We start from the raw sequence: 25,651 nt of genomic DNA, 5'->3' as shown, positions 1-25,651 counted from the left end.
CAGTGGCTGCACTTTCCATCTTGCCTGGCCACGGAAGCTGTCTAGGCAACTGTCCGAGGACACGTGGGTGGAGAGGGGCCTGTGTGGCGCAGTACCGTCTCTGGGGAGACCCAGCCTCTCTCTAGGGTCTTCTCTTCCTGCAGGTGGAAAGTCATGTCCCTTGGCCCATGTTCGGCCAGCTGTGGCCTTGGCACTGCTAGACGCTCGGTGGCCTGTGTGCAGCTCGACCAAGGCTGGGACGTGGAGGTGGACGAGGCAGCCTGTGCGGCGCTGGTGCGGCCGCAGGCCAGCGTCCCCTGTCTCATTGCCGACTGCACCTACCGCTGGCACGTCAGCACCTGGATGGAGGTGAGCACAGCGGGCGCTTGGAATCCCTATGGGGCTGGGGTGGGCATCAGCTGTGGCTCCTCATGTGTGAGGGAGTCTAGGGGGCATTGGCTCACCGTGTCCCCTGAAAGGAAGGAGAGAGCTGCGCCTGTTAGTGAGGGGGCACCTAGAGGCAGAGAGACAGAAGGCCTAGAGACCTGTGGGCAGCTAGGACTTAAGAGGCCCTAGGTTTGGGGACGGTGGAAGATGAACGGCAGGCCACTCAGCTCTACACAGATGAGGGAATGCCAGCTGTGCCACGCATCTGGCAGGGCAGGAAAGACAAGGGTAAATGGGGTTCAGGCTGCCCCCTGGAGGGGCTCGCTCATGGTGTGGAGGGGGCATAGAGGCACAGCAGACAGAGATGAGCCACAGCCCCGCAGACCTGCTTGCTCTAAGGCTTGGAGAGACAGAGAGGCCGTGAGGGTGACAGGGACCCAGACTTGAATTCTGGCTCCTCCCACCTATATGACCCATGCAAGGTGCCCTCTCTGAGTCTCAGTGTTCTCATCTGTGGAATGGAGACACTTACCTGCCTCCCAGCTTGTACAAAGACTATATTGGATCACTCCTGACCTGTGGTTACCACTGTCCTTGTCACCTTCTGGTAGGGTCAGCTGTGACTCCTCCCCTCTCTTGGCAGTGCTCTGTTTCCTGTGGGGATGGCATCCAGCGCCGGCGTGACACCTGCCTCGGACCCCAGGCCCAGGCACCTGTGCCGGCTGATTTCTGCCAGCACTTGCCCAAGCCGGTGACTGTGCGTGGCTGCTGGGCTGGGCCCTGTGTGGGACAGGAGACGCCCAGCCTGGTGCCACATGAAGAAGCTGCTGCTCCAGGACAGACCACAGCCACCCCTGCTGGTGCCTCCCTGGAGTGGTCCCAGGCCCGGGCCCTGCTCTTCTCCCCGGCTCCCCAGCCTCGGCGGCTCCTGCGCGGGCCCCAGGAAAACTCAGCGCAGTCCAGTTATGTCCTGTCCTCCTTCCTGTCAGGCAGCTGCTGCAGGAGGGGTGGGCAAAGGCATCTTCCTCTGGGAAGGACTGGCACAAGCACTTGGTCCCTGGGTTGTGTGCCTGGGAGGCCGGGATCAGGGCTGGCCCTCTTCCTCCTTGGCAAAGCAAAACCTCCCTTTTAGTACTATCAAGGGGAAGTAACTTGAAGGTAGGAACCCAGCTTGCGAGCCCCCTAGCCTCTGGGCTGCTCTGCATGTACCCTCTCTTGCTGGATCATCTGGAAGCAGCCCTGTGCCCTAAGGGTGATGCTCTGACCTATGCAGCCCCCATCCCTGTCCTGAGAAGGCTTCCAGCTGGGCCTTGGAGGACAGGGTCCACCCCTACCTCCTGGTCTCCCTCCTCAGCTTGGAAGCCCCAGAGCCTGCCCTGCTGGGAATCCCGGAAGCACTGCTTACCTGTCTCCTGCTCCCTTTTCAGGTGCCTGTGGCAGGCAGCACCTTGAGCCAACAGGAACCATTGACATGCGAGGCCCAGGGCAGGCAGACTGTGCAGTGGCCATTGGGCGGCCCCTCGGGGAGGTGGTGACCCTCCGCATCCTTGAGAGTTCTCTCAACTGTAGTGCAGGTATGTCTAGGGCCATGCAAGCGATGCTGCCAGTTATGGGCCCTGCCAGGAGCCAGCACGACGCTGCACGCCCTGTTCCTGGCAGGAGCCCATGTGCATTCCCACCTTTAGTTTGCATCCCATCTCATGACTGGGGAGTGATGATCTGCATTTTACAGAGGAGGAAACTGAGGCTAGGAGGGATTAAGTTATGTGCCCAGTTACTTAAAGTCACATAGCCAGCAGTGCGAGAGGCGGGACTTGAACTCGGCTCCGTCTACCCTGGAGCCACTCCTCTGCTGACCAGGCGTGGGAATGCTGGACCCTCGCTGCCCTGCCGCTTCCTAGGGGACATGTTGCTGCTTTGGGGCCGGCTCACCTGGAGGAAGATGTGCAGGAAGCTGTTGGACATGACTTTCAGCTCTAAGACCAACACGCTGGTGGTGAGGCAGCGCTGCGGGCGGCCAGGAGGTGGGGTGCTGCTGCGGTATAGGAGCCAGCTTGCTCCTGAAATATTCTACAGAGGTATGGCCAGGCCTTCTCCACCTCCCTTGGGTGCTCCAGTCCTGGCAGGGAGGCTGGGTGGGTGCTGCTGGGGATGGGGCCAGTCCCAGGGGGTTAGTGGGAAGATATGGAGGGAACTGACTGAGATGGAAGGAACTGGGGTTGGCCAGTGTCAGTCTGCACATGCCAGGGAGGGGTCACAGGATGAGTGCTACATCCCTCCTCTTTGGGACCGTGCAGCAAGATGGACAGATGTGGGACATGGTCCACATCCTCAGTCAGTCCCTCGGGCCTCTGCCCCACACCCACCTGCCCCGACCCCAACCCTCCAGCCTTTCAAGGACTTTTAGGGTCTTTGTGGAAGCCAGTGTCCCTCAGCCCTGTTTCAGTGCACTGGTGTGAGCACACATGCTTGTACATGCATGTGCACCCACAAGCACACCTCAGGCAGAGGATGCCACCTCAGGGACCCCTGCCTTGCCCGTGGCCCCGTAGACACCCTCTGATAGCCCTCTCAGTCATCCTGGGGGGCTTGCCTTCTCCCAACAGCCCGAGCTGGCTGAAGTTGGCTTCCCTAGCCAGTTCCAGAGGTTCCTCGGCTGCCCCAGGTGTCGGGCTTAGTGGCAACAGGGGCTTAGCCTCTGCAGAGACCTAGTGCACCTCCTCCTTGCCCCAGACCTGCCCGGGCAGAGAGCTGTGTATGTGCCTCAGTGCACAGGCACTGCTGGGCCCTGCCAAAAGGCCACGAACCCACTGTCACCGTTCACATTGCTTCTCGCTTCCCGGCCCAGCCCCGCCCATACAGGCACCTGCCTTGAAAGAGGTGCAGGAGTTACAGGCAGGTGGGGGCTCCAGTGAGCTCCCAGGAACGGCAGTGGCCGCCATGGGTGGAGCCTATCCTTGGTGCCAGGTTCAATGTTAAACACTCTTGCACGTGTGACATCATTGAGTCCTAAAGACCACTCTGCTCAGTGCATGCCATTGTTTGCTTCAGTTACAGAGGAGGGAACCAGAGCCCAGAACATTTAGCCTTTGCCTAAAGTCACTGGGCCAGGAAGTGGTAGAGGTGGGGTTCAGCAGGGTTTGCCTGGGAACCCCAATATTGACCACAGTGCCATGCTGCCCTGCACGGCTCCCTGGCTGTGAGTTGCCCTGGCCTCTGGCACCACTGGTCTGTCTGGGTTCCTGTGTCCCACCTGCAGAATGTGACATGCAGCTCTTTGGGCCCTGGGGTGAAATCGTGAGCCCCTCGCTGAGTCCAGCCACGAGTAATGCAGGGGGCTGCCGGCTCTTCATTAATGTGGCCCCGCACGCCCGGATTGCCATCCATGCCCTGGCCACCAACATGGGCACTGGGACCGAGGGAGCCAATGCCAGCTACATCTCGGTGAGGCCCAGCATGGGGACTTGTGCTGTGATTCTGGACAGCTTTCCCTAGGGGGTGCAGGGCTAGGGGACCCCCTTCAGTTTATTTCAAACTAAAACCCTCAAAATCATTAGTGAAAGAATGGGAGAAGAGAGCTTCCTCCACATATTCACCAAGAAATGTTTTTTGAACTACCTACAAGAGTGAAATAGTGGCTCACTACTGTAATCCCAGCACTTTGGGAGGCCGAGGAGTGCAGATCACTTGAGGTCAGGAGTTTGAGACCAGCCTGGCCAACATGATGAAACCCTGTCTCTACTAAAAATACAAAAAGTAGCCAGGCATGGTGGCGTGTGCCTGTAATCCCAGCTACTTGGGAGGCAGAGGCACAAGAATCACTTGAACCCAGGAGGTGGAGGTTGCAGTAAGCCCAGATCGCACCACTACACTCCAGCCTGGGCAACAGAGTGAGACTCTGTCTCAAAAAAAAAAAAAAAAAAAGCGAAATGGTAAAGAATGGTAATGACCTTTCCGATGTAGACTGACAGCTAACCCAGGACTGAAGCATAATTTTACAGTCTGATATAACCTGGACAGAAGAGCACCCCGCACCCTCCCCGAAGTTTCATGTGTCCTGGGAGAACTGTGTTCTGCAGGGTATCAGCTTCCCCAGAGGAGGCAGCCTGGCCCCACTCTGGCACCCTGACTGTGTGTCCTTGGGGAAGTGATGCAACTTCCCTGGACCTCGGTTTTCTGGGTAGAGTAATAGTGTATTCCTAGTAGGGCTTTGTAAGCATTAAATGTGATCCGGAATCTGTGAGCCCTTGCACATTAAGGCTTCCGTGAGTGCTAATTACCACTTGTGGCCGGTCCTTCTGGGCTGTCCCTTTTCTCTCAGATCCGGGACACCCACAGCTTGAGGACCACAGCGTTCCATGGGCAGCAGGTGCTCTACTGGGAGTCAGAGAGCAGCCAGGCTGAGATGGAGTTCAGCGAGGGCTTCCTGAAGGCTCAGGCCAGCCTGCGGGGCCAGTACTGGACCCTCCAATCATGGGGACCGGAGGTGCAGGACCCTCAGTCCTGGAAGGGAAAGGAAGGAACCTGAGGGTCATTGAACATTTGTTACCTGTCTGGCCAGCCCTGGAGGGTTGACCTCTGGTCTCAGTGCTTTCCAATTCGAACTTTTTCCAATCTTAGGTATCTACTTTAGAGTCTTCTCCAATGTCCAAAAGGCTAGGGGGTTGGAGGTGGGGACTCTGGAAAGGCAGCCCCCATTTCCTCGGGTAAGCAATAAATAAAACATGCAGGCTGACCGGCGTTTTTTTCTTACAAGCTGTCCAGACCTGGCTTGAAAACCCATCCCATGGCAAGGCAGGGATTCGCTGGCCGCGGTTGGCTCCATCTTGATATGAGCAAGCCGCTGGACATCCCTAGTTATCTTCTTCCTATCCAGGAAGAAAATCCAATCAGAATTCCACTCCGAGGATGGCGCATTTGCCAGCTCCCTGCGAAGCCCCACCTGCGTGTCCCGGTGTGAGGCCCTGACCGCTAAGGTGTCCGCGCGCCGCCAGACCCCGCCCCCTATGCTAATGAGCGCCCGCCTCTTTAGGGAGCAAGTCGCCGCAAACTGCGAGCCCCCGCCCCCTATGCTAATGACGCCCGCCCCCCTCGGGCGCGCCTCTCCGATGCCTGCGAGCCCCGCCCCGTATGCTAACGAGCTCCCCACCTCCAGCACCTCGCCGCAGCCTGCGGGTCCCGCCCCCTACAATAATGAGCACCTGCCTCCCCTCGAGCGCACCTAGCCGCGGCCTGAGGGTCCCGCTCCCTATGCTAATGAGCACCCGCCTCTCCTCGGGCGCGCCTAGCCGCAGGCTGAAGGCCCCGCCCCGCATGCTAATATGCTCCCTTTCCCACAAGGCAGCGCGCCGGCTCGAACGCGGCCGGCTACCGAGTCCTTTGTGAGGGCAGTGAGCTGCGCCTGACGGCGGCACCATGAGCGGCTCAGGTGGGGCGCCCGCGGCGTCCGTCAGCTCTGCGCCGCCCGAGCAGGAAGAGGGCATGACGTGGTGGTACCGCTGGCTGTGTCGCCTGTCTGGGGTGCTGGGGGCAGTCTGTGAGTACCCGGTCGGGGAGAGGGGCCGGCCCCGCCGCGCATGCGCTCCTCGCCCTGCCCCGCCCCGCCCCGGCGGCCCTAGGGGAAAGGACCCGCTGGGGGTTGGGGGTCTGCCGGGCGCCTCCCGGGGCGGAGGAGTGCCGGGGCCGCCGGGAGCCGGCGTCCTGGGGTTACCATGGTTACCGGCTCGGGCCTGGGCGCCTTGGTATCCCGGGCTGGGCTGGCGCTTCTGGGAACATTCCCGGAGAGACCAGAAACCCCAGGGCTGGGGGGCACCGGCCTGGGACACCTGACTGAGCCCTCCCCTCGACCCCCAGGGGCATTCGTGAGACTTTCTTGGTGATGCTCACGGGGCGCATGCTCACCTGGCCCGTAGTAAGCGTCAACTGTTGACTTGGGCGTAGGTGACGGCAGCCACGTTGCTAACCTTTGGGCAAGGATTGTTTATAAGGGAGGCGGGTGTACGGCTGGCTAGATTTCTGGCAGGAAGCCACTGGGCGGAAGTTTGCTGAGGGTCAGGTGGTGTCAGGGCACAGGTGGCCCCTGGGGGCCGCGGGGCAGTGAGCTGAGGGCCCGGCCTCTCCCTGGGTCCTCTGTCCGCTGTCATCTCTCCCCCGTTGCTGCTGCCTTAGCTGCCTGTCACCGGCCCTCCTCCCCTTCTCCGCACGCATCCCAGGCACAGACCCTGACCTTAGGCTCCCAGGGAAGCTAGGCTCTTAAGCGCAGCCAGAAAAGGACAAAGAAGGAGGCAGGTCTGCTCCAGGAGTGAATGGAAGCGGTACAGCTGGCCTTCCAGGGAAAGACAAGTCTGTCTGAATGATATCCTTTCCTCTCCTGTCTGCCCTCAACCTTGTGAATTACTGGAGTGGGCAAGGTCTTAGAGAATGCCTCTCGAGGATGTCTACAGGGTTTAAACAGTGCCTGCCTGGCACAGAGGGCTAGCTCTGGGCCTGGGCAGGGCAGACCCCATCAGCTCTCCTGCCAGAAGGACCACCTTTTCAGGGTCACCTTGGGTTCCACAGCCTTTCCAGGTGGGTAGAGGGTGGAAGGAGGTTGAGGGTGGAGGGAGGTTGAGGCAGGAGGGTGCCGGGCTAGGAGTGTGCTGTCCTCACTAGGCATGCCGTTATCCAGAGGCAACGGATACGGTAGGGCAGGCCCTACCCCCAAATCGCAAAAAGGCCCCGAGTTTGTGTCACTGGTCTTCAGGGCAAGTACGCTTTTGACTTTGCAGGAGAGACTGGTGGGCTTGAGGTTAGGCCTTGGATCCAGTGCTCTCATGTCTGGTTAGCTGTTTTCCCCGCAGACTAGGGTGGGCGGTGCAGCAGGGTGACATGGTCAGTGGTGAGGAAGGAAAGGTCCTATGGCCTGTAGGCCACACCTCCTTCCTTCTTGGTCAGTGGCCCTGCCGACTCCCAAATTTGCTCTGAAGTCTTGTTCAGTTCTGTGCCTCTCAAAGTGAGGTACCTCTGCCTTTCCTGGGAGTTCCTGGCGCTCTGTTGGGTCTACAGATGAAGCTTCAGGAGAAACCTGTGGCATTGCCCTGAGTTGTCAGTTGCATCTGCAGATTTTTGGGGGCACGGTTATGTGAATATCAAATGCTGTATTACAGGGTAGAATGCAAAAATGCAGGGTGTTTTAGAGATGCAGCAGGAATTCAAACAAGGGTTGTGTGCCTGGCTGGTCCTTGGGGTAAGGTTTTCCTCCTCCAGGGTGAGGGGATCAGAGAGAGTAGCTGGAGAGGGTCTACCTTGGATCCTAAGAGCATCTGGAGGTGATACCTTGGGAGGGGACAGGATTGCATGGTGACAGCCCCCTCATGTGGAAGATATCATCATTGAGGCCCCCAGTTGGACATCCTCCAGCCCTTTATTGCTAAAGGATTCCTGGCTGGAGCCTGCTGGTCTGGGTTGACACCTGGTCCTCCCCCAAGGCTGGCTGTGGGTTGGACAGCTGGGGTAGGGTTGGAGCTGGAGGCCAAATGCTGACTGCAGCAGGAAGCACAGCCGAGCTGTCAGGTGAGGCCAGGCACAGCAGAGAGGCAGGGAGCCGTGTCACCCTTTGGGCACTCTGCTGGGGCAGGCAGGCCCCTGCGCACCTGTGGTTCTGGAACACCTTGCTGTCTGAAGGCAGATATCTAAGGCTGTGCTGAGCAGTGCAACGGCTTGAGTCCTTTGTTTTAGGAGACCCTGGGGGCCCACGAAGCAGTCCCATTGCAGTTCGGCTCACTTTATCTGGCTTCTTTGCCTGCTGTCTGCATAAGGTTACCTGGGAAAGTGGAAAACGGCAGAATTCCAGACCCGGGTGGAGGGATCAGGTGCAGAGGAGCTGCTGCAAGTTTAATGAGCTGGTTGCTAATTACTGCTTCCAAGGCCCCCCTCAGCGATGGCCTGGGCTTGCTCCCTGCCTAGCAGCCAGCTCCTTGGACCTACCTTGAAGGCTCCTGGAGTTCCGGTGAAGCCGGGCTGCAGGCTGTGGGTAGAGGAGGGAGTTGGGTGCAAGCGACCCTTTTGGTGAGGTGCAGCTGGGAGGCGGGGCATCAAGGCTGCACATCTGGGCATCAGAGAAGCCACGTTCTGGGGTGGAAGAAGACGCCCCCTCCCCTTCCTGGCCTCATGGCATTTCAGTGGTGTGTGGCTGGGCTGTGGGACTTGCTCATGTGCAAGAGGAGAAACGGGCCTAGGAAGATGAAGATAGCGTGCCAGCGGCACAGGGCTGGTGAGGAAGTTAGAGATGGAACTGCTGCTCTGTCTTACCTGGTTCCCATCTCTTTTCTGAGAGAGGCACCCCTTGTCTCAACCAAAATCCAAGCCACATTTTCTGAGTCAGAGGACTTCTTGTGTGGCCGACCCTGTGAATGGTGACAAGTGACCCTTACCGAAGGCTGAGTCTTGGGGGAGCACTGGCCTGAATCCTTGAGGGACATTCACTCTTTAATCCTTCTTTAATCCTAACCTCCCTTTGAGGTGGATATTGATGTAGCTGGGGTCAAAGGGCCAGTTCCTCTGAGCCCTGGAGTGGAGAGAGGGTGCTGTGAGATCCACCTGCCACCTTGCTGCCACCTTGCTGTGGGGCCTGGGGCAAGCCACAGCACCTCTCTGCGTCTCCTCACCTGTCTCAGACGATAGAGGGCAGGCTTCTGGGTGCTGTGAGAACTGTGTGCTGAGCATCTGCAGAAACTCTCATCCTTTCCAGTCATCTCCCAAGGCCGCCATCCCAGCAGGCTCCGCCTGCCTCCCTGCTGACTCCTGCCCGTGTCTCTTGTTTCAAGCTTGCGCGATCTCTGGCCTCTTCAACTGCATCACCATCCACCCTCTGAACATCGCGGCCGGCGTGTGGATGATGTGAGTAGTGCATGGCTGTCCTGCCCCAGGGGTCTTGCTGGTCGGGAATCTGCAGGGCGCTTCCCGGGGCAGAGGAGTGGCAGGGACCGTGGGAACGAGCATCCTTGTGGTTGCCGTGGTTACTGGCTCCAGCCTGCGCACCTGGGGCATGTGAGTTTCTGGCCACAGCATGGGGCTTCTTCCCCTTCATACCCCCACCATGTTTAGTTTCCTAATGAGAGGTCAAGGCCCAGGGAATGCCCACCCCGGCCTTCATCCGGTGCAGGGGCAAGGCCATCAGTGCTCCAGACATTTCTGGAGCATCCACTGAGACTGCAGATGCCAAATCCACTATACTGGGGCCCTCGCCCTCTGGGAACTCCCAGGACTGGGGTGGGGAAGGCTGTTCATTGGGGCTGGCTGAGGACTGGGTTGAGTGGTCCACTGGGGGAGGGCACGCTAGCTTGGAGCTGTGCCAAAGACAGATGGGAGAGGCGGGTCAGAGTTGTCACGGGAACCCGTGGTCAGAACATCTTCATGTACGTTCCATGCCCACCTCCTGCCAGGGTGTCACCATCCCATTGGAAGGGAAGGCGGGGTGAGGGCAGGCCTGTGTGGCTTGGGGCACATGAGAAGTGGCTGTGCACCAGGAATTGATGAGTGTCCTCGTGGGGCTTGGTGCCTTGAGGGGTACAGAGCTAGACGTGATTCAGATCCCGTCCCCAATGACCTATGGCCAGTGGAGAGCCTCGGGGGCCTGCTGTGGCGGGGTCCCCAACGCCCGTGCTGGCCAGTGGTGGACAGGGAAGGGGGATGGACAGAGGTGCCTGGCCTAGCTTCAGGGGGTGGAGTCGGAGCCTGGCCGAGTTTGAAGTGGAAGGGCTGGTCCAGCACAGAGTGAGCCCGTGCTTGCAGGCCTGGTGTGTGGGAGGCTCGGGGTGGGGTGCAGTGCTTAAGAGTTGTGAAGAGAGTGCCTGCCCCGGGCTTGGGGTGGCTCTTGGGTGTCCTGAGCCTGCATTTCTGTTACACAGGCATAATGATGGCACTTTTCTCCCAGGCTTAGGGACGGAAGGGCCTGGCTCAGTGTCTGGTAACTGATTGTTACCCACGCATAGAGAATACCAAGACCATAGCAGACGCCCTCCGTCACCAGTGGGTTAGCTGTTCCCACCCCAAACATAGGGCTGGACGCAAGGACTTGCTAAAGTTCCTCCTCTCCAGCGTGGGCTTCCCCTGGGTGTCCCTGGGCCTGGGGCCGGTGGCATCGGGTGTGTGGGCAGCTCTCCGTGACTGTTTCGGGACTGCGTGGCTCCAGCTCTCTGCCTCCCTGGTGGGGCAGCCTTCCTGGTGCTGGTGCCACTGATGGCTTTTGGTGGCCATGGCGATAATACTAACAGCAGACAGAGGACACAGCTGCCAGTGCCCCGTCTGTGGATGAACCTGCCGCAGTGTGGTAGCAGTGCCATGATGTGGGGTCCCTCTCCTCCATCTCACACAGGAGGAGGATAAAGGGAAGCAGAAGCCCAGGGGCTTCCCTCTAGGAGTGTTGAGTTCAGTTGGGGAGATGGGTGTGCAGGAGCAGCTGGGGAATGCTGGGGTCTTCAGCAGAGGCTCTTCGGGGGGTACAAGCAGGTGCCCTGGAGCAGCCGGGCGGCTTCCTGGAGGAGGAAGGATGAGGGCAGGAGGGTGAGGGAGGTGGCATTCCTTATGGCACTGGCACTGGGGGCCGCCCTCATCCTTCTGGGATTGTCAGTCGCTGCTTTTCTCCTGCCCTGGTCCCTGCAGCATGAATGCCTTCATCTTGTTGCTGTGCGAGGCGCCCTTCTGCTGCCAGTTCATCGAGTTCGCAAACACAGTGGCGGAGAAGGTGGACCGGCTGCGCTCCTGGCAGAAGGCTGTCTTCTACTGCGGGTGAGGGGTTGCTGGGCAGGGTCCCGTGACACAGTTCCCCAAAACCCCACTAACAAAATAGGACCCAAAAGTCAGGTGAGGGTGGGCAGTGTATTCAGTTCCTCTCTGTAGAAGTGTAAACTGGGATTGCCTTTGTGCACAGTGATTTGCTTATAGCTGCCAAAATGTGCCTCAGTGGTTCTGCACCCAGGAACTCAGCTGTCGCTGTGCTGTAGTCACTGGAAGGTTCAGAGGTATATGAGCATGTGTGGCAGCATTCCATGCAGTGGAGAGAAATGGGAAATGTCTGGAATTTTGGTCCGTCCACTGGGAGTTGTTAACCAGATGATAGTAGGTCTGTAGGACATGTTTCTCTGCAGCCTCTCTGAAGAGTGGGTTCATCTAGATGTCCTGACGTGAAGAGGGAGAAGCAGGTTGCAGAGCAGAAAATGTGGTTGCCCTCTAAATATGCTTGTTAAAAATTTTCCCATTCCTAACAATGAAATCAATATGTAATACTTCTCCTCTAAGTCATAAGATGGAACTAATTTCAGGATAAGTTTAATACATGGAAGCTCCTAGAATAATGCCTCTAGTGCATAGGAGGCTGGTGGCAGCAGTATTTATTATTGTCTAGGTTATCTTTAGGAAGTCTAGATGCAAGCTTGCTTCCCCTTCAGAGAGGCCCGGTAGTTTTGATGGTAAGAGCACAAGCCACATACTTAGTTCTGGAGCCATGTTGTGCCATATCTAAATCACGAAGAACACAGAATCACAAAGCTCTTATCTACACGCAGTGTCATGTCCTTAGGGGTTCAAAAAGCTGTATTTTAAAAATGCTAGACATAATAGAAATTCATTCACAATAATTTGGAAAATAGAACAATGTTACTCGAAGCCCACTGCCTGCTAATCTTCTGATGTGTGTGCTTCCTGTCTGCAGGCATTTTTTAAAAGTCTGCTTTTAACACAGTTATAACCATTATGAATAAGTTTGCATCCTGCTTTTTTCACTTAGTGTAATGATATAAGCATTTTAACATCACCACAGACTTTATAACATTCTTTCAATACAAGAATATTCGTTCAGCTGGATGTATCATGCTTTTCTTAATTTCTTAACTGGTGTAAATCGAGCTGTGATAAACATGTGTCTGCTAAAACTTTTTCTGTGTTTATGATGATTTCCTTAAGATCTATTTTCAGGTGTGGAATTACTGGGTCAAAGATTCTGATCATTAAAAATATTTTAAGATGCGTGGCTACGTTGCTTTCCAAAGAGGTCCCTTGAGTCTTTCCCCCGTCCCCACCCCAGCCCAGGGCTGCGCACCACTTCATATTTGCATTTATCTATTTGTTATCTAAGAGGGAAAAATATTTTTCCACGTGTTCCCATTGCATTTTCTGATTTGAAAATTTTCTTGTTTACTTTTTAACCTATGGGAACCTCAGTGTTTTGCTTAGCAAGTTCAGTGTGTTTTCTGTATTAAAGATTTCATGATCCTTGGTTGTATTTCCTGCAACTATTTTTCCAGCCTCTTGTTTGTCTTTAATTTTGTTTTTGTCAGAAGTTTCCCCGCCGTGGTCCTTCTTTTTCTTTGTAATTTCTATTATTATTTTATCATTTTGAAATTTTTTAACGACAGAAAAATCTCACAACCACATGTCTACAAGAATGGAAACTGAGGTAGAATGCAATTGGCCACGAGTCTCGTCCTCCCGCACAGGCAGCCTCCTCTAGGGAGGTGACAGGACACAGTGCTGGCCTCCAGGCTGCAGGTATCCTCCTGGCCCAGTTAGCCCAGGAATTGCTGCTGGCCTGGAAATTCCAGCCAGGATGAAGAATCAGCCCTGGGGATGCTTAAGCCCCAGTGGACCCTGCCACCAGGTGATGCCAAACTGCAGCAAGGTCTGGGCAGACCCCGCAGCCTGCAGTCCTCCCATGATGAGAGCCTGTGTTCCATGTGGTTGAATTCTGGGGACTTTACTTGTGGCGATGTGGCTGGTGTTACTCCATAACTCAGAGCGTTTATTTAGTGCTTGTGGTTCAGCATTGTGTAGTTAACATGCCTGACCTCAGACAAGGTTTGATCCCCTCTCCACGGTGGAGATTCTGAGTAACTTGCCCACGAAGCTAGTAGGTCCTGGATGGGAAGCCAGATTCTCTGTCACAGGCTCTTTCTGGCCAGTTTTTCTCACAGTGAGAGCACTGGACCATCTCGTTACTGTTTAGCCCTTTTTGGGATCACAGACCCCTTCAAAAATCTGATGAAAGCTTTGGATCCTATTCCCAGAATGGAAGTTTTACAGACAAGTTCAGGGCTGATCAAGGACTTTCTGAAGCTGTGTCTGAGTTGATTTTTGGGGATCCTTCCTGTGCCCTGGGTGTCTAAGAAGGGGGCTGGGCCGAGTCTGGGAAGCGGGGAAGGATGTGGTGGCTGTGGGGCTGGAGTGCCCCCTTGACCTCTGCTTTCCCCCCAGGATGGCGGTTGTTCCCATCATCATCAACCTGACCCTGACCACGCTGCTGGGCAACGCCATTGCCTTTGCCACAGGGGTGCTGTATGGACTCTCTGCTCTGGGCAAAAAGTGCGTCTGCCAGGCCCAGCCCCTGGGCAGGGCCTTCCTTCCCCCACCCCCCGAAGTCCCTCAAGTGAGGAGGATCTGAGAGTGGCCCCTTTTAGCTAGTGGAGACCGAGGCAGAGGTCCCAGTAACCCATCCGTGCCTCCAGGGCTCAGCTCGAGTGGGTGAAGACAGGATTCACAACACTTCTGCGTGGCCCAGTCTTGCCCCATCACGGTCTGCAGCAAGGATAGCAAAAACATGGCTGGTGGGAGCCCCTTCCCCTCCCAGGTCTGCACCGGGCATTGTAGTCAGTTGCCACCCTCTCTCCTGCAGAGCCAAGACTGAGGCTGGTTCCTTCTCAGCCCAGCATCCCAGGAAGCCTGGGCCACTCTCAGAGGGGACAAGACAGGCCTTTGCCACCCCAGCAGTTGTCTCTGGGGAAATGTCCCAGGGCAGGAACTGGGCAGTGGTCAGGAGGGCTGTGGGCGTGGGGCTGGTGCTCCACGTGACATTGCGTCTCTCTCTCCCCAGGGGCGATGCGATCTCCTATGCCAGGATCCAGCAGCAGAGGCAGCAGGCAGATGAGGAGAAGCTCGCAGAGACGCTGGAGGGGGAGCTGTGAAGGGCTGGGCGCCCCTCCCTCCCTGTCCCCTCTTCTGGCTCTGTGTGGGTCCAAGTGAGGCCTGGACTGTCCACGCCGAGGCACAGCCTAGAGAGGGGCCTTTGCACGTGCCCCTACATCTGGAGTCCTCTGCTCCTTTTTCCAGACTGGCTTAAGCCAGGAGCCACTGGCTGCTGGTGTGAGGGTCTCGGCTGCTGGAGTTGAGGCAGAGCCTGCAGCAGCTGTGTAGACACCACCCGGCCCTGCTTCTCCGCTGGGTGGGTCTGCAGACCTCACACCACAGACAGGGCTGCCAGTGACCTGCTGTGACCTGGGAGCAGCTTCCCCTGGAGATGCTGGTCCTGGCTTGAAGGGAGGGGTATCAAGTGGGACCCTGCCACCTGGGCACTGAGCAGAGGGACCTCCCCCAGCTCTTTCGGCAGGTGGAGCCCCAGGGCCTGGGACAGCCTGCCGCTGCCAGCAACCTCCCACTGCTGCCTAGGGTGCAGCTCCCACTGTCACCCTGCCTTCTGAAGAAGCCCATAGGGCTCCTAAGGTGCACCCCGGTACCTGGAACTGCAGCCTTGGCAGTGACTGGACAGCTGGGTGGGGGATGTTCCCTGCCAGCCCCGGGAACCTTGGACAGGCCACCTCAAGGCCCCTTGGCTGCTCCCTCCCTAGGTTCTGCCCATCACCCCCTGCCCCTGCTGGCCTTGGTGCTAAGGAAGTGGGGAGAGCAGGCTCTCCCTGGCACCCCTGAGGGTGCCCACCCTCTCCCTGGTGTGGCCCTGTCCCGTCAGCCACAGCCCAGCCCCATTAGTGGGTTAGTGGGTCTGACCTCAGCCCCACTCAGGTGCTCCTGCTGGCCTGCCCAAGCCCTGCCCTCAGGGAGCTTCTGCCATTTAAGAACTGGGCAGAGGCCACAGTCACCTCCTCACACAGAGCTGTCCCCGCTGCCCTGGGTGCCAGGCCGTCTGGAGCCAGGCCTACCCAGGGAGGATGCAGAGAGCTGGTGCCCAGGATGTGCATCCCCATATTCCCTCTACCCCGTGGCCTCAGCCCGCTGGCCTCTCTGACCGTGAGGCTGGCTCTCAGCCATCGGGCAGGTGCCTGGTCGGGCCTGGCTTAGCCCAGGTGGGGCTTGGCAGAAGTGGGCGGGTGTGGAAGATACTCCATCTGGGGCCCACCCCAGGCTGGGCCTGCGCTGAGCTTCTGGAGCACAGGTACTGCGTCTTGCTAAGTGAACTGTTTCCCAGGAACACCTCTCGGGCCCATCTGCATCTGAGGCCGGGAGTGGCAGGCTAGTGGGCTGGGCGTGGGGTTCTCTGGGCCCTGTCCAGTACTGCCCTGCGGACTTAGTGGGCTCCTGGGTCAGCAGCACCACACCCCTGGGAGTCTGGCCAGCTGAGCCCCAGGGTGGCAGGGGCATTATAGCCTGGTGGACATGTGCCTTCAGGGTTCCTCCAGGGCCACCTTCCTCAGGCCAGTGCTGGGTTCAAAGGGCTGTGTGTGTGTGTGTGTATATGTGTGTGCGTGCACACATCTGTCCCACGTATGCGGTGAGACCTATCTACCTCCCACAAGGAGCAAGGGCTCTGCCCACCCTCTGCTCATTCCTACCCAGGTAGTGGGACCCCGGGCCCCCTTCTGCCTGGCCTGCCTGCTGCTGCCTCTGCCAGAGGGGCCTCACAGCCAGAGACAGCAGGAGAAGGGTTGGCTGTGGATCAAGGAAGGCTGCCCCTGTGCCCTGTGGGGAAATGGGGGGTGCATGGCTGGATGCAGAGGTGGAAGGCCCTTGGCCACAGGCGAGAGCAGGCGGGTCACCTGTCCCAGGTTCCCAGCAAGTCTGCAGCTGTGCAGTCCTGGGGTCCCTGACCCTGTGGCCCAGGGGGGTGCGCTGTCCAGCAGGGGCCCTGCCTTGCAAGGAATGTCTCTTCCGGCAGCCGGGCCACTCCTGCCTGATCTGGGCTATGTGTGGCGCCCTTTCCTCCTTGTCTGTTCCTCTGTGTTCTGTGTGCGTCTTCAGCAATAAAGCGCGGCCATGGCTCGCGTGCCTGCCCTCCGCTCCCTTCTGCCTTGGTGCCTGTGTGTGAGTGTGGAAGCCAGGCAGGAGCCGCTGGCCCAGGAAATAACTCCAGGTCCTGTCCCGAGGCTGCCCCCAGCATCCCAGACAAGGAAAGTGACCTGCCCAAGGTCACACAGCTAGAAAGAGGAGCCTATTAAGGGTGGGTCTCACGGTGGGCTTCCCCTCACAGCAGCCTCTTCCCTGCCCTGCTTTGCTGTGGATCAGCAGTCAGTGGCCCTGGCAACCTTGGCTGGTTCGGGTCTAGCCTGGCTGCTGTGGGGGGCTCCCCTCCTGGAGTAGACCCCACTCTTTCCTTGCTAGGACTACAGGTCCAGTTCCTTTATTTTTATAAAAGGGTGAACACAGTTTGCAGATAGGAGCTGCCTGTTCCCAGAGGTTGGGCTGGGGCAGGAGGAAGTGGCCATGCCAGGTCCTTTGCCGTGGCTTTTTTTTTTTGGCAGGGGGTGGGGACGGAGTTTCATTCTGGTTGCCCAGGCTGGAGTGCAATGGCATGATCTCAGCTCATTGCAGCCTCCACCTCCTGGGTTTGAGCAGTTCTGCCTCAGCCTCCCAAGTAGCTGGAACTATAGGTGTGTGCCACCACACCCGGCTTTTTTGTATTTTTTAGTAGAGACGGGGTTTCACCATGTTGGCCAGGCTGGTCTTGAACTCCTGACCTCGGGTAATCCACCTGCTTCGGCCTCCCAAAGTGCTGGGATTACAGGTGTGAGCCACTGTGCCCGGCCTGCCCTGGCTTTTTAAGTCCAGGATGTCCCCTGTGGTGCCCATAAGACTTGTGGGGGCAGAGCCGGGTCTTCCTTGCACAGTCAGATGCCACCAGATCAGAGCGTGATGATATGACTACGTTACTTGGCTGCTTCCAGCCCTGTCCTTTCAGTCCTCCCCGTAGCCTTCTGTGGGGCGTGTCCTTCACGCAAGGGTAAGGGACTAGGCCTGAGGTCACCCAGCAGGGCCGTGTCCCTGGACGCAGGGTTGTATGCTCTCCTGTTGCTCATGGCTATGTGCAGCACTGTGGGCTGCCTGGGCTGGGGCTGTGGCTGGACAGCAGTGCTACCTGTCCGGAGCCAGGGGCACCCGCTGCTGAGGCCCTATCACGCTGCTCTTCCTGTGCTCTGGCTGGTAGCAGGGATGACCGCTGCCTCTTGGTCCCAGAGTGCAGATTTGTAGCCAACACAGAGGCCCAGCCACTGGGGGTTTGGCCCCCTCCAGGCGGGGACCCTGACCTAGCGCAAGAAGGACCTTCTCCCCGTGCGGAAGAAGGACTCGATCTGCTCCAGGGACCGTCCCTTGGTCTCGGGCACACAGCAGCCTGTGAACACCAGGCTCACCAAGCAGATGGCCGCGAAGAAGAAGAAAGGCACCTGGAGACCGAAGGTGCTCTGCGGGTGAAGAGCGGGGCCAGGTCACAGGGAGAAGCTCCAGGGTCCTCCTGCCCCAGGAGGAGCTCGTGGGCGCTGCTGGTAGCGACCAGCCCCGTGGGGCCTTCATCTGGTCCTTCCTGTGTTCAGAGACCACTCCCCCACACCAGGGCTCCCCCACTGCCCCCAGGACAAATCCGAAGTGGCCCTTGAAGTCTGCATCCCGTCTGCTCCTCGGCCTTTCTCAGGGGCTGGGCCCTCTGGCCTCAGCTCAGGTACCCCCTCCACACCCCCTACCCAGCGCTGGCGTCCCAGCTGTTCCACGCTGCAGCCTGCAGGAGGCCCGCCCCGCAGCCTGGTGGGCACGCAGGTTCTTCTTGGACCCTCTAGGCTGATGGACTCACTCTGGGTTGCCTGCCCTCCCCCAACCCCCCTGCCCTGACCACTGCGGGGACAGCTTAGGCGCTGGCTTAGGCTGCCCTAGCCAGCTTCTCCCTCATGGGAACTTACTCTGGGCCTCACAGATTCTGGCTGGTCACAGGGTCCGTAGTTTTGAACCGGGAGGCAGGGGGAGTGGGTGGGGTTGGGGAGGGGAGTGTGGGTGCTGCTGAGACCCAGCGCCCAGGAGGGCGGGAGATGGAGCACGGTGGGGAGGTGGCTTCCTGGGCTCCCGGCAGGGTTCTGGGCCCTGTCCTGCCCTGGTCTGGGAGGTAACCTGACTTCCCAGAACAGTTTCCTACGCCCGTTCCTGTTTGTTATAATGAAGAGCCTTTGCCAGGCTATCACGTGACCACTCTGGGGCCTCTGAGTTCAGGGAGTGTGTGCTCATCTCCTAGGGTCAATGAGAGTTAGGGTCCCGACAGCTGGCTTTGGCACAGCCCCTGGCACTGAGAAGAGTCTTGGCCAGTCAGAGAGGGCCTAGGGGCCTGGGGCTGAACACTCACCACCACTGGCAGGAAGGACTTGGTGAGGACAAAGGCGGTGAGCCAGCTGGCCAGCACGCAGAGCCCTGAGGCCACGCCACGGGCACGCAGGGGCAGGACCTCAGACATGAGCAGCCAGGTGATGGGGCCCCAGCCCATGGCGTAGCCTGCTCAGAGGAGGAGGCAGGCTCAGGCCCTGTGGGGTGACTGGAGGCGGCTCTGTCTCCGCTGAGCTGCTGGAGACCCCCCTCTCCAGCCACCCCAGACATATCACCCATCCCTTAACACCCAAGACAGCCTGCCCCTCTGAGCCACTGCCACACCTACCCATGATGAAGAGCATGGTTGCCAGCAGGGGCACCAGGGTGAGGTAGCCAGCGGGTGCTGCCAGGGGCTGCGCCAAGTCCCCCCAGGACTCACTTTCCAGGCCCGCAGTGCTGTTGGGGCTCAGAGGCCTGGGGCCAAAGTGGATGTACAGCCCCAGAGTCAGGTTGGCAGCAAACATGATGGCCGCTGTGGACAGACAGGTGGCCTCGTGGGGCCAGGACCCTCTGAGCCAGCTGTTTCTCTCAGAGCTCCTTCTGCAGAGCCCCTTGATACTTGCGTGGTCCAGCTCGTGTCTGGGACTAGAGGCCCCCAGCAGGGCAGCAAGCTCTGTCTCCAGCCGCGTGTCAGGCTCGCCCGTGGAGTGTCACAGCCAGTGTGTCCACTCGGAGCCCCAGCGGACCTTTCTGGAGCCACTGGCCTGGGCCAGGGCCCTGCTGATGCTAGGGAGGCAGGTGCTCTGCAGTTCTCAGCCACACAGCCCCACCCCGAGGCAGGCCTGCACACCCAGCCCAGCCCCAACCCATGCGGAGGAGTGGGGCAGGAGGGCTGCCTGCAGGGTGCTTACCTGAGACGAAGAGCAGCACCTTGCGGCCTGCGAGGTCCATGGTGAGGGCGGCGATCAGCACGGACAGGAGCCGCACGGCCCCAACGATGGCTGCATCGTCCTTGGGGGGCTATGTGGGGGGAGGCCACCAGGGCTGAGGGACCTGCCTGCTCTTCCCCTCCCGCTCCAGGACCCAGCTTGTCCTGGCAGGGATTGCAGGGGCTCAGGTCAGCAGCTCAGTGCAGTACTGAGTGGCCTGGCACCTAAAGCATGCTGGGCATCTACTGTCCGAGCCTATGGGGCTCCTGGGCAGGGACACATCTGCTCTGCCCACCACTACGCCCAGCTGGCACAGAATCCAGGCGTGAGGATGACTTGCCGAACCGTGCTATTACTAATCTTCAAATCTCATCTCACTTTGAGCCTTGGGGCAGGCTGATGGAAATGTGCTGCTATCTTCATCTTGCAGAGGAGGAAGTGGAGGTTCAGAGGGGAAAGTGACTTCCCTCATCAAGTGGCAGATGCCACAGGGCTCTGAACCTGGGGTCTGTGGCCTCAAGGGGTCCACGTTTCTATAAAGCTGGTTTCCTTTATAATCCCATGTATTTTATTTAATTTTTAAAATTTCTATATGTTTTTAGAGACAGGGTCTTGCTCTGTCACCAGGATGGAGTGCAGTGGTGCGATCGTGGCTCACTGCAGTCTCACACTCCTGGGCTTAAGTGATCCTCCCGCCTTGGCCTCCTGTTGGGATTTTGCCAGTATTTTATTTTAAAACATTTAAGCTTATCTTAAAAAACATTCTGAGAACAGGTAAAGGCACAGGAACTGTCTCCACAAGGCCCAGATCTCAGATCTTGCTGTGACATCCCTGACACCTGGCACAGAGCAGGTGTGGGTAAGGTCAGGGGTTGGGTAAGTGCAGGAGCAGGCCCTGCCTCCCAAGCCCGGCCTGCCCCGCCAGCCTCCAGGGGACCCCGTGGGTGGGCGCCGGCCGGGGCTGGGCTCTCACCAGCAGGACAGCAGTGCTGTCGAAGATGGACTGCAGGTAGACTAGGATGGGCGTGATGCCCGTCAGCTGCTGCAGGAGGCGCATCAGCAAGGCCACGGCGATGGGCCGGCACACATGGGGGGCGCGTGCCTCAGCCCATGACACTCGGCTGCTCTGAAACACAAGGCTGCCGCTGAGGGCGTTGGGCCAGCCGCTCCAGCAGGCGCCATCCTGCCCTGGACCGCCAGGGGTTGGGTGGGAGACCACCATTTTCCCCTCCAGGAAAGAACCAGCTTACCAGGCCACCCAGGCTCTGGGACAGCCCCCCACCCCAACCCAGACACTTGGATTAGTGGGAACTACTGTGATCCTGTCTTCTAGGAAAAGCCTCCACGGCCACACAGAGCTGAAGTGCTGGAGGCGGGCCTGCCAGGCTGGGGGGCACACCCTCCTGCACCTGTCTCCGGACGTTGTCCTGGATCTGCTCGAACTCCCAGTGGACATCGGCGTCCGTCCCACGCAGCCAGGCCAGCGCCCGCAGGGCCTCTTCGTCCCTGCCCCGAGACAGCAGGAAGCGCGGCGAGTTGGGCATGAAGCTGAGCAGCAGGATCATGACGAGCACAGGCGCCTCCCCAGCCACAGCCAGCCAGCGCCACGGCAGCAGGAGGCCTGGGGGCGAGGGGTGGGTGAGGGGCCAGGTCCAGGCCTGGTACAGCCCCTTCCCTGTGGAGCCTCTGAATAACCTCATCTGCCCTTCAAGGTCTAGTCCAAGGGCCATCTCCTACAGGAAGCCTACCCTGATTGCCCCAGGCAGGGTGGGGCTGCAGGGATTGCTTAGCCCCTGGCACATAGTGGGAAGTCCTTGGAAAGTCTCAGGGCCAGGGCAGGATGAGGAAGGGGTAGGTTGGGCAGGCAAGGGCCTGGGCCTCCACCCAAGACCTCCACACCCCCTCAACTGTGCAGCTGCATGCACTGTGATTTCTTTTCTATCTGGACTTCCCATCTGAGATGGCATTTGATGGAAACTTTCTGCCGTTAAAAGATAGTCTGGCGACTGTGGGTCCAGGAGAAGCCCTGGCTGCCCCAGCTGGGGACTGGGCCTGTGGCTAGAGGGGCAGGCCCTGCCTGGAGGTGCACAGCAACGTGCTGACTGAGTGGGGCCGGGATGCCAGATCTCTTGCCTCTCAGCCCAGGATCTGTTCTGGGGCAAATCATTCCCTTTCCACCCACGTCTACCTTGGCAGCACCCACCCCACCCGCCAGCCTGCACACTAGAGTGCAGGGCCATACTTGCCAAGGGCATAGAGGGACAGGGATCCGAACACTGCCATGAGCTGGGGTGTGGCCCCCAGAGCCCCACGAACGCCTGGGGGAGCAATCTCAGACACGTACACCTGCAAGACACAGCCACCGCACCAGGTTTTGCTGAGAATGCAGGTTCCTAGGCCCGGCGGAGATGGGAGAGGCAGCCCCTGTGAACCCCAGAAAGTGGGAAGTGGAGGCTTTCGGGTGGGGCTGAGTCCTGGTCATGACTCACTGCAGGACCTTGGGCGGCCTGCCCGATCTCCCTCTGTCCTCAGTTTCCCTAACTGTGACGCGGGTGGAAGTACTCAGCTCGGAAATGGGCAGCATGACGCTGGGAAGGAGGCCCGAGGGCTCCCAGGCTTCAGGGCTGAGCAGGTGAGTCCATGCCTCCCATTCAGTTTGTCTCCTCTGCTGGGCTCACCAGGCCCTGTGTGGAGTACCGGGTAAGATAAGACGGTCCCGGGGAGGGTGTAGGGCAGGGACTTCCCTCTCCTACCCATTGCTCAATGTGGATTTTCTCCTATTGAGTAATACATCTGACCGGTCAAGAAACGGGGTAGAAGGCTTGGAAAGTCCAGAGTGGGGGCAGCTGGGGACCGGGAGACGATTTCCCCCAAATTAGCTGCCCTGCTGAGGATGAGCCGAGGCGCCCTCGGCATCCGCAGGGAAGGCAAACAATTCTCATTGCCTAGAAGGCATGGAGGCTGGCAGGCCTTAGTCAGATGGAGGCTCAACATCAATACAGAGGCACTGGGGCGCCTGGGTGGGAAGGCCTGGCCTTACCGGGATGCAGGCAGCTGTGAGCCCCCCGGCGAAGCCCGTCAGCGTCCTTCCGAGCAGCAGCATCCAGAGGCCGTGAGCACCTGCCATGAGCGCATAGCCGGCCGCCGACGGCACAGCTGAGAACATGATGCTCAGCTTCCGGCCCAGGAGGTCGTTGAGGATCATGGCACTCAGGCCTCCGGCCGCTGCTCCCAGGGTGAACACGGACTGCACGGGAAGGGGGTGCAGGGCAGATATGTCTGGGCACTTGGCACCCCACTCTCATCAGAGTCCAGGGACAGCTTCTTCCCTAGGCTGACCCCAGGAGCTGGTCAAGCACTTGAAGCAGGGAGCCTCCTGTCTTCAAGGAACAGCCATTTGTTAGGGATGCCCAAACGGGGAATTCTGCTCTAAGGAAAAGGTACTGTGCCACATATCCACAGTGGTTCTGTCCAGCCTGATGTTTAAATGTCTAATATTTTAATACAGGAGAATTCTGTGACTTGAAGGCCCTGGGCTTTAAGATTTGGAGGTTCTTGGCCGGGCGCGGTGGCTCACGCTTGTAATCCCAGCACTTTGGGAGGCCGAGGCGGGCGGATCACGAGGTCAGGAGATCGAGACCACAGTGAAACCCCGTCTCTACTAAAAATACAAAAAAAATTAGCCGGGCGTGGTGGTGGGCGCCTGTAGTCCCAGCTACTCGGAGAGGCTGAGGCAGGAGAATGGCGTGAACCCGGGAGGAGGAGCTTGCAGTGAGCCGAGATCGTGCCACTGCACTCCAGCCTGGGTGCCTGGGTGACAGAGTGAGACTCCGCCTCAAAAAAAAAAAAAAAAAAAGATTTGGAGGTTCTTAAGTTCCCTGTACAGCAGCAACTGGGACCCCCTCTGGACTCTGCTAACTGGTAGTGGGACCTGGGCATATTGCCCAGCCTGTCTGAGCCTCAGTTTCTTCGGCTGTCTTACGGGGAGAGCACAAGTTCTACCTCGTGGCGTTGGCCCTGAGAATCAATGAACGTTCAGTGCCCAACACATGCCTGGCATATAGGAAGTGCTCAGTAAACCTTGGGAATTTTTATCTTACCTACTATGTTATAACTCTACATCTGAGGCTATTATGATTATAATTCTAGACTCTGGGACTTTGGGATCTTCCTCTCCATCAGCCCACAATCTGTCCTGTGGACCTTCCTTGCCCCAGCCAGTGCCTCTCCCCACTGACACCTGATACCCTTGCCCCTATCCAGCCAACTGTGGGTGTGGGGACCTGGGGAAGCCTCAACCCCACCTAGTATAGACCCTGACAGCCACCTCCCCACCTGCTCCTTCCCTCACCCTCTCCACTGGCTTTCAGTTCCTCATTTCAGAGGAATCTTGTAGCTTTACTCCACCCACTAGCGGCCTGGATGGCTGGCCAAGCGGGGACCAGGGCCCTGGAGGGGCTCCCAAGGTGGAGAATTTGGGAGGTTCCTAGCTGGAGACAAGGCTCAGCAGGTCCCTGCTCCCTGCACCCACCCTCCTCCAGAGGATGGTCCTTACCCCGAACCAGGATGCCTGGGATTTGGTCAGATGCAGGTCAGGATCCAAGGAGTGCTCCAGGGCTGGGATGACAGGGGATGTGTAGACCAGCGCATACCCAAAGCTGAAATTGCCGAGCACTGCAGCGAAGGTGGCCAGGAGCACCCTTTTGTTCTGCAGGGTCCTGGTGATGGTGGCGGACAAAAAGACCAGGGTCTCTGAGTCCCTCCTCCAAGGACCATTGCCTTTTCTGAACCCAGTGGCTGCCCAGCTCAGCGGGCAGTGCTGGGGAGGCCTGGGTCCAAGGCCATTCAGGTTTCCAGGGCCTGAGCCCCAGCTCCCCCGGGAAATTCCCAGGCCATTGTTAGCTCACTGCAGTGGCTGAGTCTCTGGTGCTGGGGCCTTTTCTCCGGAAGAGGAGGCTCTGGTTCTGCCCCCAGGGCTGCGGCTGGAGGTTTGCTGTGTGACCTCAGGCAGACCCCTTGCTCGCTGGGGCCTCAGTCTCACTGTCTGTGGTAGTGGGGGGCTGGGCCCGGTACTCCTGTGGATCGTTCCTTCCCTTAGGGGGACCAGTTCCTTAAATAGGAGTAGCGTGTCTGGGACAGGAGGGAGCTAGATGGCCCCTCGGTGGCGACTAGGTCAGGGGAGGCCCAGAGCGGGGGCCTGCCGCCAGCTGGAGGGAACCAGGGCCACCCCCAGGCCCCACCCGCAGCCCCCAACCCAGCGACTCTCACCCGACCCGCGCCCTGTCCCCTGGCAACGGGGGCGGCTTCTCGGGGAAGGTGTCGTAGTCCGGGACCTCGGCTCCCAGCAGCGGCTCCTGCATGGCCGGGTCTCTCTCGGGGCGAGCGGAGGGCGCTCAGACTGGAGCAGCCGCCCGGGGCCAGCAGCTCCGGGGGCACTGGCCAGGCTCCGCCCCTCGGCCGCTATTGGCTGTGGGACGACCCTGCAGAGACACGCCGGCCAATGGGGCGGCCGCACGCTGTCCTGATGCTCGGATGCGGACCGGGCTTCCCTGGGTGCGGCCGGCACCGCGTGCGCCCCCGAAGGTCACGCCCCCGAGACAGGATGGGGGTCCCAGGGCGGAGCTCCTGCCCGATCGTCCGGGGCCCCCGCGGAGCGCCGGAAGCGGCTCACCCGGCCCGGCTCTTGCAGGCGTGACTGCGGCAATGCGCGCAGCCCCCGTCGTACCCGCTCTCGCGGGGTGGAAACCGAGGCCCAGAGAGGCGAAGCCGCGCGCCAGGGTCACAGCGAATGCGCACCTCGCTCCTCCTTACGCTCTAGCCCTCCCTGTTGCGTGGCGTCTCAGGGCCACCTCTGACCTGGCTGTCTCCCTGGCACCAGGGAATCGGGGTGTGTCAGGGCAGCAGCGGATGTGCCGGACGAAGGAGGCAGGAGGGGCCGGGAGAGGCGCTGTGGGCAGCTCCAGTGGGCGAGGTCTGTATCCTCCACCCCAGGCTCTGGTGGTAGAAATAACCTGAGCTCGTGACACGTAACCCAGGTAGTGAGATAACATTGAAAAATAAGAAAAGCAGAAATGGAAAATTCCCGGGAAGACCGT

The 25,651-nt window shown here is 59.1% G+C and overlaps 3 protein-coding genes across 10 annotated transcripts in view; 2 read left to right on the top strand and 1 right to left on the bottom strand.

Moving 5' to 3' along the window:
* The window catches only part of ADAMTS13 (ADAM metallopeptidase with thrombospondin type 1 motif 13), a 41,488-nt gene extending 36,354 nt beyond the window's left edge, over positions 1 to 5,134 (top strand). Inside the window, exons 25-30 of the mRNA XM_063636786.1 lie at positions 144 to 348; positions 1,010 to 1,328; positions 1,794 to 1,940; positions 2,268 to 2,444; positions 3,626 to 3,810; positions 4,688 to 5,134. Of these exons, the coding sequence (XP_063492856.1) occupies positions 144 to 348; positions 1,010 to 1,328; positions 1,794 to 1,940; positions 2,268 to 2,444; positions 3,626 to 3,810; positions 4,688 to 4,894 (1,240 nt within the window). The 3' untranslated portion in view covers positions 4,895 to 5,134. The remainder of the gene's footprint in view (positions 1 to 143; positions 349 to 1,009; positions 1,329 to 1,793; positions 1,941 to 2,267; positions 2,445 to 3,625; positions 3,811 to 4,687) is intronic.
* A 567-nt stretch (positions 5,135 to 5,701) lies between these two features.
* CACFD1 (calcium channel flower domain containing 1) lies at positions 5,702 to 16,338 on the top strand. Of its 4 annotated transcripts, XM_055270480.1 has the most exons (6): positions 5,709 to 5,902; positions 9,171 to 9,243; positions 11,008 to 11,133; positions 13,594 to 13,701; positions 14,012 to 14,130; positions 14,210 to 16,338. In XM_055270480.1, exons 1-6 carry the CDS (start codon positions 5,782 to 5,784, stop codon positions 14,356 to 14,358), a joined length of 696 nt encoding a protein of 231 aa, XP_055126455.1. In that variant the 5' UTR covers positions 5,709 to 5,781; the 3' UTR covers positions 14,359 to 16,338. The 4 variants fall into 4 exon arrangements, with proteins under 4 accessions (XP_055126456.1, XP_055126455.1, XP_055126458.1 ...); XM_055270481.2 differs by lacking the exon at positions 14,012 to 14,130 and having other exon boundaries at positions 5,702 to 5,902; XM_055270483.1 differs by lacking the exon at positions 11,008 to 11,133.
* Positions 16,339 to 16,668: 330 nt separating this feature from the next.
* On the bottom strand, positions 16,669 to 25,109 carry SLC2A6 (solute carrier family 2 member 6). 5 transcript variants are annotated; one of them, XM_055270476.2, is made up of 10 exons: positions 24,825 to 25,098; positions 24,112 to 24,274; positions 22,597 to 22,803; positions 21,803 to 21,902; positions 20,966 to 21,177; positions 20,530 to 20,682; positions 19,539 to 19,647; positions 18,974 to 19,159; positions 18,668 to 18,813; positions 16,669 to 17,744 (listed from the first exon to the last, which is right to left on the bottom strand). In XM_055270476.2, the coding sequence occupies exons 1-10, from the start codon at positions 24,914 to 24,916 to the stop codon at positions 17,589 to 17,591; spliced, it is 1,524 nt and encodes a 507-aa protein (XP_055126451.1). In that variant the 5' UTR covers positions 24,917 to 25,098; the 3' UTR covers positions 16,669 to 17,588. The 5 variants fall into 5 exon arrangements, with proteins under 5 accessions (XP_055126451.1, XP_055126452.1, XP_063492855.1 ...); XM_055270477.2 differs by lacking the exon at positions 18,974 to 19,159 and having other exon boundaries at positions 24,825 to 25,104; XM_063636785.1 differs by lacking the exon at positions 20,530 to 20,682 and having other exon boundaries at positions 24,825 to 25,103.
* Positions 25,110 to 25,651: the final 542 nt, after the last annotated feature.

Source organism: Symphalangus syndactylus, chromosome 3 (genome assembly GCF_028878055.3).
Source record: "Symphalangus syndactylus isolate Jambi chromosome 3, NHGRI_mSymSyn1-v2.1_pri, whole genome shotgun sequence".
Lineage (NCBI taxonomy): Eukaryota > Metazoa > Chordata > Mammalia > Primates > Hylobatidae > Symphalangus > Symphalangus syndactylus.
Note: the sequence above shows the minus strand (reverse complement) of the source record. Positions and strands in the feature narration are given on the sequence as shown.

What these genes read in the sequence shown, in the direction of transcription:
- SLC2A6 (XM_055270476.2), bottom strand. Translation starts at nt 24,916, where the DNA reads ATGCAGGAGCCGCTGCTGGGAGCCGAGGTCCCGGACTACGACACCTTC. An exon ending in GGGGACAGGGCGCGGGTCGG is followed by an intron (nt 24,275 to 24,824) that starts GTGAGAGTCGCT and finishes CACCATCACCAG; the next exon opens with GACCCTGCAGAACAAAAGGG. An exon ending in TCACAGCTGCCTGCATCCCG is followed by an intron (nt 21,903 to 22,596) that starts GTAAGGCCAGGC and finishes TGTGTCTTGCAG; the next exon opens with GTGTACGTGTCTGAGATTGC.
- CACFD1 (XM_055270480.1), top strand. Translation starts at nt 5,782, where the DNA reads ATGAGCGGCTCAGGTGGGGCGCCCGCGGCGTCCGTCAGCTCTGCGCCG. An exon ending in AAGGCTGTCTTCTACTGCGG is followed by an intron (nt 11,134 to 13,593) that starts GTGAGGGGTTGC and finishes CTTTCCCCCCAG; the next exon opens with GATGGCGGTTGTTCCCATCA. An exon ending in CTCTCTGCTCTGGGCAAAAA is followed by an intron (nt 13,702 to 14,011) that starts GTGCGTCTGCCA and finishes TCTCTCCTGCAG; the next exon opens with AGCCAAGACTGAGGCTGGTT.